Source organism: Apis cerana, linkage group LG1 (genome assembly GCF_029169275.1).
Source record: "Apis cerana isolate GH-2021 linkage group LG1, AcerK_1.0, whole genome shotgun sequence".
Classification (NCBI taxonomy): domain Eukaryota; kingdom Metazoa; phylum Arthropoda; class Insecta; order Hymenoptera; family Apidae; genus Apis; species Apis cerana.
In genome coordinates this window covers 22510188-22531508 of record NC_083852.1, presented here as the reverse complement: position 1 = coordinate 22531508, position 21321 = coordinate 22510188, and the positions used below count along the sequence as shown (strand labels likewise).

General features: G+C 36.5%; 2 protein-coding genes across 10 annotated transcripts in view; one reads left to right on the top strand and one right to left on the bottom strand.

The window, feature by feature from the left end:
- LOC108002059 (lachesin-like) overlaps nt 1-21321 on the top strand; it is a 298367-nt gene that overhangs the window by 146541 nt on the left and 130505 nt on the right. Inside the window, exon 1 of one of the 9 annotated variants that reach the window (XM_017063452.3) lies at nt 3400-3549. The exons of the other annotated variants lie outside the window; for them this stretch is intronic. The gene's annotated coding sequence lies outside the window, so the exon portion shown is untranslated. Of the gene's footprint in view, nt 1-3399; nt 3550-21321 lie in introns of those variants that run through there. 9 annotated transcript variants of the gene reach the window in all.
- Nucleotides 14366-21254, bottom strand: LOC108002060 (alpha-(1,3)-fucosyltransferase C). Its single transcript, XM_017063456.3, has 3 exons — nt 18924-21254; nt 15197-15482; nt 14366-14829 (listed from the first exon to the last, which is right to left on the bottom strand). Exons 1-3 carry the CDS (start codon nt 19474-19476, stop codon nt 14481-14483), a joined length of 1188 nt encoding a protein of 395 aa, XP_016918945.2. The 5' UTR covers nt 19477-21254; the 3' UTR covers nt 14366-14480.

Sequence of the window (21321 nt, the reverse complement as noted above, 5' to 3'; positions counted from 1 at the left end):
CGACAGGGTACAGGGTATTACGTGAAGTCAAATGATGCGGAATAGATTCGCTGTGTGTGTACGACGTGTGTGTGCGCGCGTATCGAGATCGTTATTCGGGCCCCCGCTATAAAAATTTCCCCTTTTAACGTGCCACCCGTATTCCTCGCGTTGATTTCCATTTCTATCCGAGTTTGATATCCTCGTTTTCCGCCCATCCCGTGGAATTCACGCTTTTCCGCGTTACCGACCATACCCGCGTTTCGAGAAGATTAAACGATCTATACCCTGGAAGAAGAATATTCGAATATCGAACCGGAATTAATTATTCGATCCGTGGTTAAAGAATAAATCTTTTAGAAGTGACTGAATTAACAACCTATAAATAACGTTTGAAACGATCATATCATGAATTGAAACTACATTATATTTCTTCGTGCGATTCACTTCAATTTTTCAAATTTTCAAAAAAAATTAACCGATCATCCGATTAATTAAACTCTTTACCGCGGACAAAGAGGTACTTTTCCCGTTCGAGTTATTTCAATGAAATCGAAACCCGCACGCGACCGATCCACGAGAGCCGATCGTATCGACAGGAGTGCGCCTGTTCGTTCCGAACGGAATCCATATCGATGGCGATTCCCTTAAAAGCAAATAATTCCTGTCGTCGTCGTCTTCGTCGTCGTCGACGTCGACGCGTCCCCAAGAATTATCCCCGTGGAGCGGATCGATCCTGGAAACGTCAACGACTCGGCGCGCAACGTATCGGCTAAAGTGTCTTCTATCTGTTGCAGATGCACGATGCCGCGCCATCTTCCCGTTCTCCCGTTCTCCTTCAGACTCCTTGGAAAGCTTCTGCTACTGGCAATTTCGCGAACGCGAGCAGACGCGTTCCACGAGCAGCTTATGCTGTCACTCTCCTCGCGACACGCCGCCCCAATCTCTCCCTGTTCCGCCCAAAGGGATCCCTTTCAGCCCATTATTCGACACCTCGACTCGCTTCCCTCCCCCGAACGGACGAGCGAGATCGCTTCTGGAACCGTGCCTGATCGCATATTCGCCGCATCTCCCGAAATCTCTCCTTCAGGACGCGTGCCGCGTTATAAATATCTATTCTCTCGAAGAGAACAGCGGTTATCAAATTTCGCGTGGATTCGTTTCGTTTTCGAAAGTGATATTTTAAAACGAGGAAATTTTTCTTCCGATTTGGGAATTTGGGGATTTTTTTTTTTTCAATGCTCGATTTTCGATATATAAATATTTTTTACAATAATTGAAATTTGGAAGGAGAAGATTTTATCCGTTTCAATTAGTGGAATCTAAAATCGATATTGCATCGGATTATTTTTATATACCTTCGTCTCGATTTAAGGTATTTTGCAATATTCGTCGCGGATGGAAACTTTCGAATTCTCGAGTCCTCTTTTACGTCGAATTTCTAAAATTAAAATTCTCGAGATGGACGAACGTCGATTCATAATTTCCGATTGCTCGACACCGGTTAAATTTATAGATTTAACATTCGTTACGTCCTATATTTTTCAACGAAACTTCGCAAGGAGAAAATGAAAAAAATAAAAAAAGGGAAGAACAGGAAGTTGAACAGGAAATCTCTTATCAATTGTGATTCGAACGGGCCGCGTATCGCTCTTTATCAGCGGTTCACGCCTCCGTCGTCGCGCGGATATTTGCGGAACAACACGCGGCTCGACGCACCACACGCGGCTTAATAATTTGATTAATTGCCAGAGATATCCTCTCTCGGCGCCCGGCACCGATCAATTCCATTAACCGGCTGTTGCACGCGGCCGACAGAAAACGGGGAAGCATCGAACGCTTGGATTTCATCGATCCACCCATCCCCCTCCCCCAATCGAATATCGTAACCATCTCTCCCTGTTCCGCTCTCTTATGTGGCGCGCGTGATCCTGCCGATTAACAACGTTTGTGGCCAGTTTATTTCGCTAATTAACACCGCCAGATTTCGCCGGATCATCGAGAGTATCCGGTCGACGTATATCTGTTTCGCGTTGAAGGGGTGAAAGGAGGGTGCGTTTATTTGTGTGCAAAAGGAACGGTCGGTTAAACGAGAACCGTCAATGAACGGATATCCAATCGTACAATCTCGAGTTTTATTGCCGCTTGGCACGGTATAGCGCCGGAACAAATGATAAATCCAAGGGGTGAGAAAGGGGGGTTCGAAAAACGATAACGACGTCTTAATACCGTGGGAGTGAAAATGATACGTTGGAGGATTGCGCTTTACCCGGTTGCTTCGACTACTTGATCTATTAATAGATCGTGAGCAATCTCGCGGCCTCGCGTGATTCGGCTGGGAATCAAATTTGAAAATTGAAAATCACAATTGGAATTTTATCGAGGGGGGGAATTTTCGTCAAACGGTTGATTGAGTGAAATGTAACTATTATTATTTAAATTAGCGTTTTGGAACGTGATTCTAATTGTACGAACATCTGTTGCGAATGAAAATAGAGATGGAAATGCAGTTGATTCGAACGTGTTATGTATTTATTCGAAACGTGAAATCTAAACGCGAATCTCTCTTGATTATTTGAACGAAAAATTATAAATTGAAGGAGGAATTAGTGGAATTATTTTGCGAGCTGCTCGTTGTCGGATGATTGATGTATAAATTGAATCGTATTCGCGTGAAATGAATCGAGTCGTTGATGAAAAATTAACGAAAGCTTTTATATACGATTTTTAAAATTCGTTTTAAAAACAATCTGTTCTGAATCTAATCTAAAACTTTCTTTTTAAATTCTTATTTTTATTTTACTCGGGATATTTCTCGAAGAAAATGATCGAGATTTAATTTATCCAATTTACAATAGTAACTTAGAGAAAATTGTATTATTCTTAAAATCAGATGGAAATAGAAAATTGCGAAAATACTTTGGAAAAAATATTGGGAACCGCTCTTTTAGAATCCTGCGAGGGACATCTGTAAATCAGGTTAGAAATGCGACGATCAGTAGAATCGAGGGAATAAGTTCGAACGGTAACTTGGAAAAAACTATAGAAGAGAGTATGGACGTAATGGGTCGCGAGGGTGGCGTAAGTCCGCGTTTGGAATCCAAGTGGATCTGAGAGGTCAGTAATTTTTTCCTTTTCCTTTTTTCACTTTTTTTTCCTTTCTTTTCTCTCTCTCTCTCTCTCTCTCTCTCTTTTACGTCCATTCGTCGTGATTCGAACCGTCGCGTTTTCTCAGTCTTCCTCAACTCTCCCCGATTCCTCATATTTATCGCCTGTGTCCTCAACTTTCCGGACAAAACCGTGTGACGAGGATCGAAAGCGTTATTGGAAAGCGTTTGTTTTGTTTGGAGAGGCGGCGTTTCAGGTTTGGAAGTCGATTGACGAGTCTCTTGTTGACAAGACGCTCATGAGTCATTAGATGGGTGTCTGGAGAGGCGTATCGATGACTCATTAACGAAACGGTTCTCGATCGATTCGCCACGAGAAAACCTGAGTCCACGTGTAGGAAGAAAATTGTTCTTTGACGTTGGGAGTTGGGGAGAAAATTTATACGGGAAGAAGGAAAGCAAAGTAAGTGATCGTTTATTTGTTTTATTCGACGATTATAAGGGACAGAGCAATATAAAGATATATTTGTGCGTGTTTCTATTATCTAAGAATTAATTTAGAATAATCTAAGAAAAAGAATATGAAAGGAAAGATCGTGTTTATGATAATAGGAAACATCGATAATAGGATTGTAGTTGATAAACAGTTGATAAATTGAGAATTGTTTAGTAGATTTTAATTAATTAACAAACTTGGATAGTAGTTATTGAGGCATCTAATAATTAATACCCGTAACGGCAATCTAAATTTCTTCGATAATTTCTTCACTCTCTTCTTTAATAAGAATCAAGTTAAATAAATGAACCAATCTACTAAACGATCGATTGCACTTTGAATTTTTTAATAATTACCACGTTCATCACGGTTAAACGTATTTCCTCGTGCTCGAGAATTCGGTCAGGAATTGGTCACGATCAATATTTTCCTCCTTTAGATAAGAGGTAACCATTATCTATTCCTTTCCTGTAACATTTAGCGTTCGATAATTTTATTTAACGGCAAATTGTAATTCGATGATCATCGAGTATATTATTCGAGTTCAAATATGTGGAACAAACAAATAGTAGATTATCGTTTTTTTCTTTTTTTCTCCTCGTCGCGTAAATACGCGGTACAATTTGTTTACCTCTAACAGTATTACAACGTTATTCGCGAATCAACGTAACGAAATAGAATAAAACGTGGAGCATCGTTTTTTCCTATCGGAGTGGAGTGTGCACTATTTTTCTTTTTATTTTTTTTTCCTTCCATTCCTTTTTTCCCTTTCTTTTTTTTTTTTTTTTTTCTTTTTTTTAACAGCACGTGGGTAAATACACGTAACATTGAAATTCGAATGTAATACAAAAACAAAATTTCTCGTTCCCTTCGTACATTTTTCACAGTGTACTTTTTCTCCCCCACTTATTTCCTATTTCACCCCAATTTTATTCTCGCCTCTGATCCGTAATAAGCTATGCCAATAAGCGATGTAATTGCACCGCGTGTCAATAACATTTCCGGTGCCCGATCAACTAGGCTCTCTGCGCTTTGCATCGTAATTATTAATATCACGTTTGTTAATTTACGATACAAATGCAACCAATACGTGGAATCCACCAATACATTAATATTTACACCTGTGCGACTTATATAACGTACGGATAGATAAGCTGTGCAAAATAACAAAATTATTCGTCATCTATCGACGAATAACTTGGAAACGATCGTCCTCCCGTTTATTTTGCAGCGATCAAAATAGCTATTTGTATAGTTAAAATTCCTGCGCGATTACTCCTTTAATCGTTCTCCTCCGCTTGTTTAAATATTTACTCAGCGTCATCGTAGTAGAAATAATGCGATTAATATTTCTCTCGTTCTTTCTCCTCCTTCTCCTCCTTCTCCTCCTCGATTCAGATAGATTGTTCGTAAAACGTAATTTTATTTAATAGACGATTAAATTCGGATTAGTGTTAAAATTAATTGTTTTAAATTAGAATATTCTTTCATTTGTTCGGTTAATTCCGTTTTATCAAAATTTACTTCAAAACTTACAAAATTCATTCATAAAATTTCGTACAATTTTGCCAATTTTTCAATATTAAAATTAATGATTCGAGAGAAAAATGATGTTTGATCGGTGACAAGACAACTCGACGAATCAGAGGTATGAAAATTAATCCGAAACGTTGAAGAAGAATCGAATTTCAAATATTTCTTTCATTCGTTATATGTTAACGATTACATTACCTTAATAAAATAAATCAAATATCCCACGTAAACAGTCAACTCTCCCCCTCCAATCGTCAAAATTTCAAACAAAATCCTCTTTTATCCTCCCACCAAATAATCTCCAATCCAAATAAATCCGAACTAAATTTCGAGCCATTCAATTTTAGTTTCCCCCGATTCGTCGATTCACCGTTTAACGTTTCCTCCCCTCCCGACGTTCTCACTCCAAAGTGAAATATCAACCGACTGAAACGATAAGCGAATAAAACTGATTCTCATTGTACGAGAGAAGCATTCCCTTAACCGAAATCGAAGGAAGTTGGAGAAATTCGATCTTACGCTCCCAGTTACCTCTGTTGAAAATTTCGATCTATTTCGAAGGAGAGCTTCTCCCATCTTCGAGGGACTTCCGCCTCGACATTCCAGAGCGGAATCGAGGTCATTTTTACGTCACCGTCTAATAGATCGACTAATGGTCCGACCTCGAATTCATCCACGACGATTATCTGTTTCCCATCTATATTTCGACGTCTCTATCGTATCGCCTGATCTATCGCGATCTCACGTCGTGGAGATCGATGCAGTTCGTCAAACTTGGGTCGATCGAGAGAGGGCGTTGGATCGATTTCGCGCAGCGGGGATGTTTGCGGTTCTTAACGCGCATTCTGCGTCTGACAGATTATTCCGAGGGCTTCTTCCTTGTTCTTTCTTCGGGGAAGAAGGAGCGAATTCTATCCTCGGACCGGAAGTTCTCTCCCCCCGGTGACGGAATGAAAATCGAAGTTGGTTCTTAGCGAGAGCAAAGTTGGATTTGGGGTGCGATGAGGAGAATAATCACGTGGAATTAATTCAATTTTAAGATTTAAGTCCGGGTATTAATCATCGTGGGGTAATTCCACGGAGTGATGGGGCAGAGATGGAACTTTTGAAATATTTCCTATCATGTCGAATGTATTTAATTACCCTATAGAGATAATACGATGTGGACTACCCTTATGGGTTCTATGGGATAATAAGAGTATATTTACTTGCATCACGTTTGTGTAAATTCGATACCTTTCTGATTTAGGAATATCAAAATTATCTTGTTAATTGATATTTCGTATCAATTCGAAGATTACCTTTGGACCTATAAGTCCATTATAAATGATTGAGAGATAGTTTTTATATCTTTATTTGCAAATTATTCGTTCAATTCGATATTTTATTATATGGTCGAATATATACCAATGCACAATTTATCCAATTATATATATGACGTAATTCTAGTTTAGAGATAACGATCCAGATCTTCCTAAGCCACGACTCGAGTATGCTAGATTGATGATTCGTTTGGAGATACGGATAGATTCTCTAATCTTAATTCGCGAGGACCAAGTTCATCAAAATTTGCCACTCCATCTCTTCCCCCATCCCTTTCCCTAAACTCTGAGAACTATCTTCTTCGCTCTGTCGCATGTAACGTATAACCAGACAAAGAATAATCGTCTCGCTTTCTGCCACGTGTCTTTTTTTTTTTTTTTTTACTTTACACGCTACATCTTCGAATTACTCGACGAAATTGCTCGCGACGATAGTTCATCCGTGCACCACTATCCACCGGTATTAACAGGATCACGGGGGCCACCGTTCGAGTTTGTTGACTTGCGTCCCTTCGAAGACGCAACTTAATCGAACGTGTTCGAAGGGCGGCTCCTTCGTCGTCCCGGAAAGAAAACTTGGGAGAGGAGAGAGAAGAAGAGGAGCTCGTTATTTCTTTCGTTTTTTTTTATCTTTTTTTCTTTTTTTTTTCTTTTTGCCTTTCGCCCCCGAGCATCCACGACGCTTTTGTCACGATGACAATAATCGAGGGGCAATTCCATGGCGTGGAAAAAAGTCAGCCGAGGGATCGTGCAACAAATAACGATCGCGAGGATACGGATAATACTCGGCTCGTTTTGTTGCCGATGAGTTGGTAAGACGAGAGAAAATGGGCGAAATTTGATTGGATTTTTTTTTTTTATTCTTCGAAGATCGTTACAAAACGAAAATATATATTAATCAGAGCGAATAAGTAAATAAGAGATAAAGCTCGATAAGATAAAATTAAAAACATATATCTTGTATATAAAAAGGAATATCTACATAGATAAGATCGATCGAGGTGGGAGAAATAATAAATTTGGATTAATCGAAGAAAACAAATAAATGATAAAACTTTTCAAACATTGTCTCGATATCGCGTTGAAAAGTTAAATGATAATATAAAAATTCACCGAGATGGAAATGACTTAACTTTGCGACGTTCTCTCGATTTCAATCGAAACTGTTCTCGCCGTTAATACCCCGCGTCAAAGCTGGCCAATTCGTGACACGCGAAACTCTAAAAAAAAAAAAAAAAAAGAAAGAAAGGAAAAACAACAACAACAACAGCAGAGATAAATAAAATTTATATACTGGATCTCTTGGGTTCAAAAGAGTGCCATCCACCGGCGGCTTGTCAAACGAATTTAACAATTTAACGTTCTGAAACTTGTTGTTTTTCTCTATGTCAATTTGTCGATACAAAATGTTCAAGTTTATTCCGCCAGAATGTCAAACGACATCCATTTAGTACGGTTCTTTTCTCTTTTATCTCCAGTTTTTTATTCCGTTTTATTAATCATCGATCGTCCGTTTCTATATCGAAACAAATATATATATATATACGACGTATCCTTCGAAACCGTATCGGTGATTTAGTCCAATAGTCAGTACTTGTTAATTAATGGCAACACGTTGTATTAGTGATAAATAAGATACGCAACGTTTATTTATATTTATTTCGGTATATTTTCAATTACACGTAAAAAATGTAAGAAGCTTCGTCGAATATTCGCAATTTTTTAAAAGATCTTTCATTAAAAAATATATACACTGATACTTGTAATAACATTAATATCATTATACACACATTCTTATCACAATCTTCACAATTTACATACTCATAAATTATTTTCCATTACTACTCCACATAGAGATAAATAAATTTTTTATAAATATATAAATATTTATTACTTTTCAGTATAAATATTCTTACGTTACATCGATTATGTAATTATTATTACACTAGACCGACTAATATTTATTCATTTATGAAAAGCAATTAACAAAAATATTAGACGTTGCGAAAAATCTTCCCGCGCGATATATGTCTAACACAGCCATCATTGGAAAACGCTAACCATTAATAAATCCTTCGATTCCTTTCTTCCAATTAACGGGGAACAACGACCGGTTAATCGAGCGGCAAGCGAGAAAGAACGAAAGCTTGTTACGTCAATTCGTTTCGTGTGGAGGACACGCGTTTACGCCCCATGTAATTTTTCGATTATTCCCCGATATTAATGCGCCCCATTGTGCGCCTCCCCTTCCACCTCCTCCTCCTCTTCCTCCTCTTCCTCCTCCCCCCAACGTTGGAAACACTCGCGTCGAACGATCCCTTTGAATAGAGGCGCTCCTCGCTTCGTCCCAAACGAATCCAAGGTAACAGCTGCTTTGCGGTTTTCAATCGGCGTCGAATGGAAGTTGTTATCTCGCATGGATTAACTTTGGAAACAATATCGCGCGACAAAAGGCGCGTTTTTTTTCTTTTCTTTTCTTTCCTTTTTCTTTTTTTTTTTTTTTCTCCTCTATTTTTTCGTCGCAGACCGCTCGAAGTAATGATTAACCGGTAATAACGCCTGTCACTTTTGATCATTCAACGTTGTATCCCGATTGTTGCGCGGGATAAAAGTTTTACAAGCAAACTTTTACGAGCATCTCTTCCGTATCGTTCGAATATGGAATATTCGATATTCGAAATTTTCATTCTTGATGGTATTGAATGGACGACAGGCTATGAAAAACATCATCCTGTATCTCTCGCATCAACCTGTCGATGTTCTTTCCAAACTTGGGTAAATTTCAATTGAAATTGAAGTAAGGAATAACTTGTTGGAAATAATTTATCGGTAACGGTTATTTTCGTATGGGGTTATTTCATTATTTTCTGATTTTATACTTGGCAAAGAAAATAATTGTCAAAAATATAAGAAGCGAAGAGAGATTGTTTTTATTTATTCTTTTTTTAAATGTCGATATTTATTAAATGATTATTTCAATTAATCAGGAAATGTTTAAAATATGCATTTATATCTGGTATTATCGCTTCATACGATAATCGGATCCCAATAGCGAAAGAAATAAAAAAGTTTTATCTGAAATTCATTTTTTTTAAAACGCTTTATCGTGTTATAGGCAATGGAAAAAATAATAAAAAGAAAATTAGTTCGTCTGAAATAAAACAGCCGCTTCGTGAGCGTTAATTTTAAGTTACATAATAATAAACTGTCAACTGCGCCAATCCATAATAATTATTTCAGATATATATATATATCTTAGTAAATTTTATTACAACTACTATTCTTTTTTTTCTGTTTTAATTTACACATACAACAATATCGTATCATCGATAAGTTTTAAACAACGTTTAATCAACTATCTAGTCACGTTGAAATCATTGAAGGCAATCGTTTACGTAATGTATTATAACGTAATTATATTAACATACAATTGTACACAAGGACGGTGCACAAAAATACATATATAATTCTGATCGATTCTGATCGACAGGAAGGAAGATCGAATGTTTTAATGTAGAAAAAACCATGACATTGTTTCGCTGCGTTGCTAACTCATCTTCCACGTAGAGCATTCTCGAGGTAGAAAATAGAAAAAGTAACTAACATGCTTTACAATCTTGCAAGGGAAGCACCGGTTGCCGCAAGAACAATTATAATTACCGCACTCACCGCAAATGTCGACGTACATGTCTCTGGACAGTTTAGCATAGTACTCCAGCCATTCTTCGCTTCACGTTTACCCGCAAATCATACACTCGCATTCTTCTTGCTATTAGCCTTGTTCACATTCGAATAACACGTTGTTCTCCCCACCGCCATTTGCAAAAACGAATTCAGATCCGAGTTTCCTGCTAATTATTCGCAGATACATCTCGACGAGGTGAGTTTCGAGAATTGCGAGAATTCGAACAATTCTTTCACGCGTTCCGAGTTCCAAGAATTCTTTTGATTCGAGATATTATTGTTATGAGAGATCGTGACGAATTTTGAGCATCGTTTGGAAACGAAAAATCGAGAGAATCTAAGTGTAATATTTCTCAAGATCTTTTGCAATATTAAAAACATTTTTTTTTTGTAGGAAATCTTTGAAGAAATCTTCGTGAAAAATTCACATATTATTTTTAATCTTTTAATTTAATATTTTAATATCGAGATTGAAAAGTTTGTGCAACAACGTGTTTGAATATATTATCATTGAAAATATGTAAAATGAAAAACGTCATCTTTTTAGATATCCTGGATATGAATATGTTTATGGAATGAGAATTAATATCGTGCAGTAATAATATTCTTCTTTAGAACAAATTTAAAGTGAATTATATATATATATGTAAGATTAAATAAGAATTACTCGAATACTAAATGAAATATTAATCGAAAGTATGTATCATAATAAATATAAAATATTTAATATTTATACTAGGAATTAATATATTCATGGAACATCTTTGAAGGATCGATTCAAAGCCATAATTTATTATGCTTTCACAAAGACATATTAATAAATCCATAATTTTCATTGTAAAATTTTCTACATAAATAATCATAAAGTAATTGCATCGATCTTGCAAAGATTATTTTACGATCAGTTTAACGATAGCTTATAGATTGAGAACCACCGTGATAATAACGCAGATATATTGATGAACATAACGAGTAGAAACTTATTGAATAATCAATTAGCATATCAATGTATACTATAAAATTTTTTTAACGTCATGATAATTAATGATATGTTAAAATTATTCAAAGTAATTATTCAATCACTTATTATATCACGAAGAAGATTATTTAACAAAGGAAAAAAAAATACGAAAAAAACTGTAATTTCGTTATTCATTTTATTATCTTCTAATCATTTCATTCTAACCTATACATCCACGCGATGTCGCTGTAAAAAACTTGTACATCATCGTGAAATATCACTTTTGTAAAAATGATTAACCAACGGATCTATTGTACGGATTTTCAATTTTGCAAAAAATGTTAGTCCACTAGTCCAAAGCATCTAGTTCCATCCTGTGAAAAAATACGGCATCCAGATCCATATTTCACATATTTTCTGTCGTATTCGCGAAAATTGTCTAAAGACACGGTGGCCTCGTCGATTTTTTTACGAAAGATAATAGAGCATGATATTAATGATAATACGAATCGATCAGAAAGATCGATCAAATACGAATACTTGACGAGGAATTATAATTTTCACGTCGGTATTCTTTCACTAAATTTTTTTTTCCGTGCCGCGTGAAATTTGCGCACCATTCATGGAAACCTTCCTTTAAATAATTAACAAACCGCTATTTTTTTCCACGAATGCTCACCGATTATTACATATTTATTTGAAATTCAAAATACCATTGATGTTACGAAACGTCTTATCGGATTAAAATTAATTTACGATGAAAATATACATGGGAAAGATCGAACACTTTTTCCAACGAATGCAGCAAAGAGCAACGTTTTTAATGCTGTATTTAAAACAAATTTCGTAATCGGGCAGATGGCAGCTTGTTTGCTTGAAGAATCGCGAATCAAGCCAATTATATTCGAAATTTTTTCTGCGAGTTTAGACAATTTCAACGCGATTCGAACAATTTTGTCGAGGCATCTTACGAACTTGTTTAACGGGTCCAACGCGATTACGAGCCTTTTCAGACCGTTCACCCAACAGGAAGGAATTTCCTCAGACCAGTTCTATCGTCCAAGAAATCGTGGAAGAATGTCGCGATACGAAACGTCTCTCTCGATCGTCGATGACGTTGTTTACGTGGCTGTGTAACACGCGCCATCTTTGACGACTCGAAACTTTCGAAGGAAATGGCACGAGCTTCAATTAAATCGAGCAACACGAAAGTGTCTCGTCCACCTTTCTTTTCGCCCCAACGAATCTTCTTCTTGTCTCGTTTGTCCCGATATTTGGATCCGCAAGAACGGATTCCATTATCGCTATCGTAAATTGTATTAGATTGCCCTGAAAATTCATTTCGTTTCCTTCTGGATTTTTATGATTTAATTTAATCACGTGATACATATATACATATATTTAAATTTTTAATACCAATATCAATTACAGGACAAAATTTAGGCGTATTTTAAATATAACTGTTTCGAAAAATCTAAAAGGTTTGTAAAAGCATTCGAGCTTGCAAATTTTTTATTATTATCAGTATAGATAAATTCTACGAAAGAATAAAAGAGTTTAATTGAACGCAAGATTATTGGAAAGTTAGAAAAGTCGAATTAAAGAAATATCATTGAAACTATTGTATATTGCAAATATAACAAGAAGAATTTTTAAAGCGATCAATGAAAGAAGTGTTTAATTCCTCGAATGGGATTTTTATCGCAATAGTTATTTACACGAGCGTGTAATAATACACAGTCACTCTAATCATTCTGACCTAAAAATAGGGAATAAAACTTGGTAACCTTGAGGAATGTGTCACGCAATCTCGCAAATAAATTGGAGGACGATTAAACAGAAATAATTTGCCGGTTTTAATGGCGATGAGATCATAGAATGGTTTTACAAATAGAAAAATTATAAATATTGTTTGCGCGAATTTCTTATCGTTTGCTCATTATCAAGCATTCGACGATTTCAATTTTGGTGTTTAAATTATATTGCATGCAAGAAATTTAAAAAATTTATATTTTACTTATTAAATACATTTTAACTTATTCAATTAAAAACAAGCTTTATATTGAAATTTTACAACGAATGATCTCGGTATTGAAAAATTAAATAAAATCAATCGAGAAATTATACGCAATTATGCGAAAAAATTGTCACTTTCTGCGTGACTTTCTGCGATTTAAAATTCGTCAAACATTAAAACAAAGATTTTTAACGATTCAATTCACCATTATTATTACGTATATTTATCGTATTTTTGATTGATTTTTTTTTCAAGTCAAAGTAATTATTCCACGAGCAATTTTTTTTTAATTTGCCTCGATAGTTAGAAATAAATCCATTCTTCCTTTTTCATATCTATTCGAATAAAAACGAATAAGTCGGTATTTTTTTATTATACTTTGCATTTCAAAGATCTGAGTCATCACGGAATTATCGTGTTTTTTATGACGCGCAGGAAAAATGTTATAATACGTAAAAAACAAAACTTTAATAACATATGTTTTAACTTTGAACGAGCATCGATTTTAATTTTAAGATATCTATATAACTAATTATCGGAATATTTATACCACTCATAATAAATTACAGATTAATTTAGTCAGTAGAAATTTTTTCAACGTTCGATCGTTGAAAGTTTTTTTTAAACGAGTTTGAAACTGCAAATACTTTCGAGGTACGTTCGGTTTAATTGACATTTCAATGCTCGAAAGCAAACCGGTGTGACGGAATAAATTATGAAAATCATTGGTTTTCGGTGCATTCAACGTTACGATTCAACTTGTGAATATTTTATAGAAGGTGTAATGACGGAACTTCGCTTTGATTTTCTGAATCGTGAAATACTTTAATCACAAATTATATTTCTTATTATAATCGTGCGCGAAGTTTTGTTTTCTTTTTTTTTTTTTTTTTCAAAAATTGATATTTTTAACGAAACAAATTTAATGAATAATTTTTTTAATGAATATTCCGGTGTGTCCTCGTTTAAAGATGATTCGTTTAACTTTATTTACAATTAGCGAATTCATGGAACAAGATGAAATTCGCGTTTCATTTATCGCTCGAAATCCTATTTCATTTCATCGAAAGTCAATGTTCCACTTACCGACTTTTCAAACGATAAAAAAGTCTCGTCGATATCTCTGCATTTACACAATACTCGTTCACTACATTGTACAATAAATCCTCTAATAAATATGAAAAATACGGTAAATGCGTCGAGTTCACGATCATTTTGATAAAATTATAAATATTTAAATGAAAAACGAGGGGATGGAATCATAGATTTTTCATGATTTTCATTTTAATCTATTTAATTATGTAACGTGATTGTGATATTTTAAAAATAAAAAATATACACAAATATATTCAACTTATTAAAATAATCGGTTAGAGTAAAGTCAGTCTTTTAAAACGGAACCTGTAAGATAATTGTGATAGCGTAGATATTCTTGGAGAGGACATTTTTGCTGACTGTACCAATTAGACAATAAATTGTACATTCGCGGCTCTTTCTTCTTGTGGAGAAACTCGCAAAGATTGCAAGCGGCGTGTTGAATACCGCCATCGATTTTATAATACCTCTTCCAAGTGAAATATTTATTATACTCCCGGGGATCTTTGATCAGTTTCTTCAAGTATTCGGCCAAATCCTTCGGAGAATCGAAGTCGAACGCGTTTATGTAAGATCGTGGAGGGGCAAAGAGACTATAATTGGCGCCACCGTATACGATTGGGATCACGTTGTACCTGTAAATAAAAGGAAAGCAACACTCTTTAATTATAAATTTCCTTTTTTCCCATTTTTTCGCGAAAGGTTGATAAAAAAAATTGACACGTATTCTAAAGTGAAACGACGAAGAAGAATATCTTACTCTTTTCCTCTAATATCCAATCGTACCGAGCATACATGTAGCGAATAAAGAAAAAAGAAAAAAAGAGTTAGAAAAGAGACGAAACGAGGAGAGAGAGAATTAATCGCGGCACGGTCACATGTCGGAACAATTGCACACGAATTCGTAGCGCGGATCCGTCAGCCGATTCGAAATCGATCAGCGAGGCGGTTGCGAGCTATGTCTAGTAACAATTCTATCATCGAGATCGTCCATTGTTTTACCTGAGGGCATTGTACAGCTTCTCGGTTACGTAATCGTCGCAGAACGAATTCTCGAACGACAGGTAGAAAAAATAGTGGGGTTCGACGACCTGCTTGAAGCAGTCCACGCTAGGTGGACAATACATGGTCCCGCATTTCCCGTAAATGTCGATCGGTATGTGCCTCGACAGCTCGTCCACGTACTCTTGCCGACCGCTTTTTGCCTGACAGTTGCTCACAAACCAGATTATCGGCCTCACCTTCCTATGAAACCTCTTCGATGAAGATGCGTCCTGCGACTGGTTACCTGTGCAGACGAATCGTTGCTTCTATGACACGATAATTAAGAGATTTTAAAATGATTTAATGAAAATTAATTATACTTTTAATACCGGCTTCATCCGGTTGTATTATGTTTGTATTTTCATCGATGAAAATTCTCACGATCCTTCTACAGTAATCGTGGATAAACATCTTAAGACCGTTCTACGTTCGTATTCGACCAATCCTCCTACATTTTTACCGTATTAAATAATAATATTTACACGTGCGTGGCACGTGCTCGTTACACATCCTCCATTAGGACATTGGTGGAACGCGAGGGTGTGTAAATCGCCTTGGCCCGTGTCTAATGAATATAAATCGATCTTTATTCGCTTAAGTTGGAAACGTAACCTAGACGGATGGAAAGGACAGTAGTTGGACAAATAAACAGACGTGGAGGACAGGTAATTTGCAACGGTTAATAAAGTCATCGTAGGCACTTTAATTAACACGAGTGGTTCAGGGAAGGTTGGCGCGTTTACGTAACGCGATTGCGCAAAATAATTGTCGCGAATTTATTCTTCACGGACTTCCCGCGCGATTTATATTTTTCTATCTTTTCTTTTCTTCGAGCGTGGCACACTCGTCCATTCCTCGGCAAGAATATTTCGCAGCAACACGTAATAACATCAATATCGATAAAAAATAATCAACAACAAGATTTGCAATTTAATTTTCGCTGATTACACGATAATTTTTTTTTTAAATCATCTCGTGGAACAGGAAAAACAAAAAAGTAATTAATACTGATTATTCTTGATCTTATTAGTCTCGAAAATTGAAAATTTTGCAGTAAAAAAAAAGGGAGGGGGATTTATTTTGGACAGTTTTTGAATTATTAACGCGACGATATAAATCAATAAATGTTATATATAATATGTTGTGTTTATTGTTAAAAAAAAAAGAAAAGTAAATCGAAGACAGAAAAATTCACCAAAAATTGAATGGACTAATTAACTATTGTGAAAATACGATATGATGCATTTGAAAGGTAATGAAACTGGTTTTACAAAAATATTTATACTTTTTTTCTCTTCTTCTCTAAAATATTTATATTATATTAAAGTAATTTTCTTGGAAACCTATAAACCGAAAAATTATTTTCATTCCACCAGTATTTCTACTGAAATTGCTTTCATTTACACGGTTACGATCGTTTTAGATATTTTCTCTGTTTTAAAATGGCGACTTAAACGTGACGTTTGATTCTAGAAAAGAGGAAAGTGGGATAAAGTTAAATCAAAAAATATGTAATTATAAAAGACTGTGAAACTATAAGAATATTACGTTGAATATTCTGAAAAACTCATTTGCATAAGGTGCAACATGTATACAAGATGTATCAAAATGAATCATCGTCGTGCAGTATCTAAAAATAACCTTGAGTTTGACGCATATTATTATTGTTTCTCAAAGAGATTTTAATTTGCTGTCTTCGTGACACAATATTTTTTTTTTTTTTTACGAATGATATGCTTTATATTGAAAAAAAGGAAATAGAAAATTGTTCTATCTTCGTAACACGTCATTTCGCTATTACTGCACACTTATAAAATTTGCTATTAACTCGTTATCTCAATCATGAATTTTTATAACGTGAAATAGAGATATACGTATCAAATGGCAAAATATTTGTAAAATATTATATGTTTGTATAATGACTTGCCAAGAATTGAAAATCAGTTTCATCACTGGATCTATGAATTTTTATTAAAACGAGTCCAAATATTCAACGCATATATAATATAATAAAAAAAATATACAGTCGTACAATTCAAATATATATTCCAAACTAACATAATAATATTTTAAAAAATATTAATTTACACAAAAATTCTAATATAATATTATGTAGAAGTATTTTTTCCAATGATTTTTTAACAAATTAAAAAAAAAAAAAAGTGAACAAATAAAAATCATTCTACAGAACGTCATGCAATACATATATTATTTCAGCATCATATATTCGGACTTTATTCTTTTTATATCCAAACTAGTTTCAATTTCAATATTTTCCCAATTTTTTCCCGATATTTTATATCGTAACCAGATACATACGATTTACTTATTTTATTCAAAATAAACTTGTTTATAATATTCAATTATCGTGTACAAATAAAATCAAACGCGTAAAGAAAAATATGTATTTAAAAAAAATTTTCTAAATTTTCTCTTCTCTTATTTTTTTTTTTTTTTTTTTAGACTATTTCTCCCAATTATCGTTTATTTATTTTTAACTTCTCCTCACATCGGGATACAATAATTTTATAAGCAATTTAATATCTCTAAAATGCCTGCGCCTGTCTGCCTCCCTCCCTCCCTCTTGCTGCAACATCCTCTACGTTCTACGTTCGCGAGACAACGATTTTCCCGTCTGTTTTTCCAGTTGTACGCGAAGGAAGTCGTCATAGCGAATTTTTTTCGCCGTTTCGTTTGGAACGAGCGCAGGGGGGAGAGAACAGCCAGCGGTGTTACGCCAGCAAATAGCCGCGTTCTTTGTCGTAGCGGGCAAAAGCAGCAGGGGAACCGACATTAATTACGAACCGCGACGATTATGAAGCACGTGGGACAAGATGATGCGTCCTCCACGCGGAAAAACGAGTGGGTAGAGCGAATGTATGTACGTATGTATGTACGTACGTATGTACCATTCTTGCGAAACAGGTACTTAGTTGCGAGGAGGAGGCAAACTTTTCTCGAGTGATCAATGCCCAAGGTATATTAGGTAATCAAGAAAGTTTTCTTCTTCTGGTAGGGAGAAAAAAGATGCAAGAAACGTGGGAAGAAAATTAAAAGAGTTTGTATCGAGAGTAATTCCGAATGTTTTTTCTTTTCTTTTTGAAGAGAGGAAAAAAATACGTTTTAAATAAGTCTTGCATAATTTTTCTCTTCAATTTGTGATAGAATTTGTGAATTAGAATGGTCGCAATTTTTAAAAATTCTTCTTCTTCTTCTTCTTCTTCTCGGAATTCGTTTTAGATTCCAGAGACGATTTAAACGAGAGTTACGTACACAGGGTGTCCGATTGCGCACGAGGTGGCACGAGGTTATGGATTCTCTAACTGCGTTGAAATGAGGAAAAAGGAGGAGCAGCGAGTCAATATCTAATTACGTTGTACGTATCTTCGCGCGCGTGGATTATTGCGACACTGCATTATAAAAAAACAAGGTCAGGCCTTATTTATACGAACCTCTTTGCTTATTTTTAATAGAATCGATTTTTGTTTCATTCCCCCATCGGAGGACACGCCTGTGCAATTTCAATTTCTCACAAATATTCCACTCATCTTATCGAATATTTTTCTATCGCGAATAGAACATTTACTCGAACGGTTACCTAATAGTTTTCAAAATATTGCTCGTATTCCGAAAATTCCAATATCTTTCGACATTGAGAAATCAATTTTACGTTGGCCTACATTACCTGCTCGATTATAGAACGCCCTCCAACGTGCATCTCTGTCAGGCGCCACAGTTTGCCCATTGTGGACGTCCTTCACGATCCCATAAGTCCATACAATATCGCTGTCCAATCTGTACGTCATCGTGGCGTTAAAGAAATCCTCGTAAAAATAGTCGGACAGGGGCCTATTGGCCGGGCTTTCGAGATTCACGAAAACGTACCACTGGCGCGGGCTCCTTCGTAAAGGCAGATCGGCGAGTCTCAACTCGTTCCCGTGGAACAGGACCGCGTCAAATTCCGTGAGATTCGCGTAACTTCTTTCGTGGGTCGCGTAACAATCGTTCACGGGGCAGTCGACGAATATATCTCCTTTCCCCATGTAAAAATTCTCGTCGTCGAACATCGTGTTCCAGAACAGGATTTTCTTGGTCGTGTTTGTGACTCGGGTGTCCCCCGCGATGATCCGTTTGAAATGTATTATGTCGTCGAGCGTATAGTTGAAATAGACGTAGAGGGTGAACGTGAAGATCGCCAGGACGATCAAATTGTTCCTTTCCAGTATCCATAATCTCATCCTCTTTCGTTTTGTTTTCCCGTCCAGCTTTTTTCGTCCGAACTTTTCGACCTTCTTCTTTCACCGATTTATTTCTATCACGAAACACTGTTCGCTCTCCTCACGATTCCTGGTCATCTTAATTGTCGACCACTTGAAATTTCACGTTTGTCGCCCGTCAACGAGATAACGAGATAAATTGTTCTTGACAGTGAATAGGATGGATGGGATTGATCGGGAGACACAACAGGAGGAAATGATGTTGGAGGGGGAGAGGGGAGGCGTGAAAGATTCTCACGGCGAATGGTTGGAACAATCGTGGAAGTCGGCGAACCGATGATCACCGGCGCGGAAATATGGAAACGTTTTGTAACAGCGGTTTACCAAATGGGCCGGGTATTTCGTTACACCGCAACGATCATGAGACTCTAAATATTTCACGATTCCAAAAACCATCGACGGCATAAATTATTCGAACGTTATAGTTACCGGCGATCAATGATTCAGCAAACAGAGCGGGCATCGATTTCTCTGCGAGTCGGCCAATTTACGGATAAAAACGAACCCCCCCTCTGCCAATTCCGCATTCGTTCGCACGATTTGAAGAAACGTGACTATACATTTTATTTATTTATCTTTCCCTCTTCTTCTTTCTCTCTTTCTCCTTCATTAAATTTCCAGTAGATATGCAACTGACAGGTAGATAAAAAACACAATTACCCAGTGGCTACTAAACGATAAAGGAAACGAACAAAACGACAACCTGTCTCTGTATTGTGCCCACCGTTCTCTCTTTTCCTTTCGCGTGTTCCGCTTTGACGCCGCGCAACAGAGTGAAAAAAAAAAAAAAGAAGGGAAAAAAGAAGGAAGAAATGACACGCAAAGAGGGAAAGAAACGGGGATACGAGATTACATATCAGGTTTCGATTAAAAGTTACTCGTTTCCAAAGAAAGATCGAACTTTCCTCTCCCTTTGACACGCACGCGCGATCGAAAATTGTACATATATCGTGTCAACGAAAATCGAACTCTTTTCTCCTCCACTCTTTTCTCTCGCTCACTTTCTTTCTTTCCGTTTGTTTTAAACGCGGCGAAAATTCCAGATTTCACGCGTTTATTATTCCAGAAAACTCCCGGAGGGTTCGCACTGCTCGAACATTCGCCGAGGATTTTAGTCCATCAAGACGCCGCGATTGTATATAAATGCAAAAAAGGATGGCTCCGTTTCCGATGAAGGCTCGAGGATGGAAAGGCCGATAAAACTCGTGATTGATGGTTCACCATCGCAGCGCCGCGCCGCGCCTCGCCTTGCCCAACGTGTAGGATAGGAAAATGTGGGGCACGCGCGTGTCTCGTGATCGAGGAATTTGTTTTCTCCTTCGCAGAATTTACTTTACTCCGAAAATCTCACGACTTCCGCGTATCCGTCCGCGTAGAGTTGCCTTCCTCGCCACTTTCACCACCGTCATCCCTGCCGTCCTGGATCACCCAACACCACCGCTTCGATTCTTCCCTTATTTCTCGAATTCTCGTTGAGAATTTTTGTTGAGACACGGTCGGAATCTCCGAATTTTTATATTTCTTTTCTCGACTCGATCGAGGCAACGTAACGTTTTTTTTTTTTTTTTAGTAAACCAAGACGTGACAAATAACGAAGTGTCGCGAGACGAATACCGACGCGGAGAGAAAAGACAAGAGAATCGCGCGACTACCGACTGTGCCAGCAGTTGTAAGCCGACTGGTCAAATGCAATGTACGCGCTGTAATATCTATGCTAGTTCCGAAGAAGGCATTCATTGTTCTAATAAGGCGTGGAAGAGTTATCAATTTTAGATATCGTTTGTCGTTTTCTTTTTAGGTTTCCGT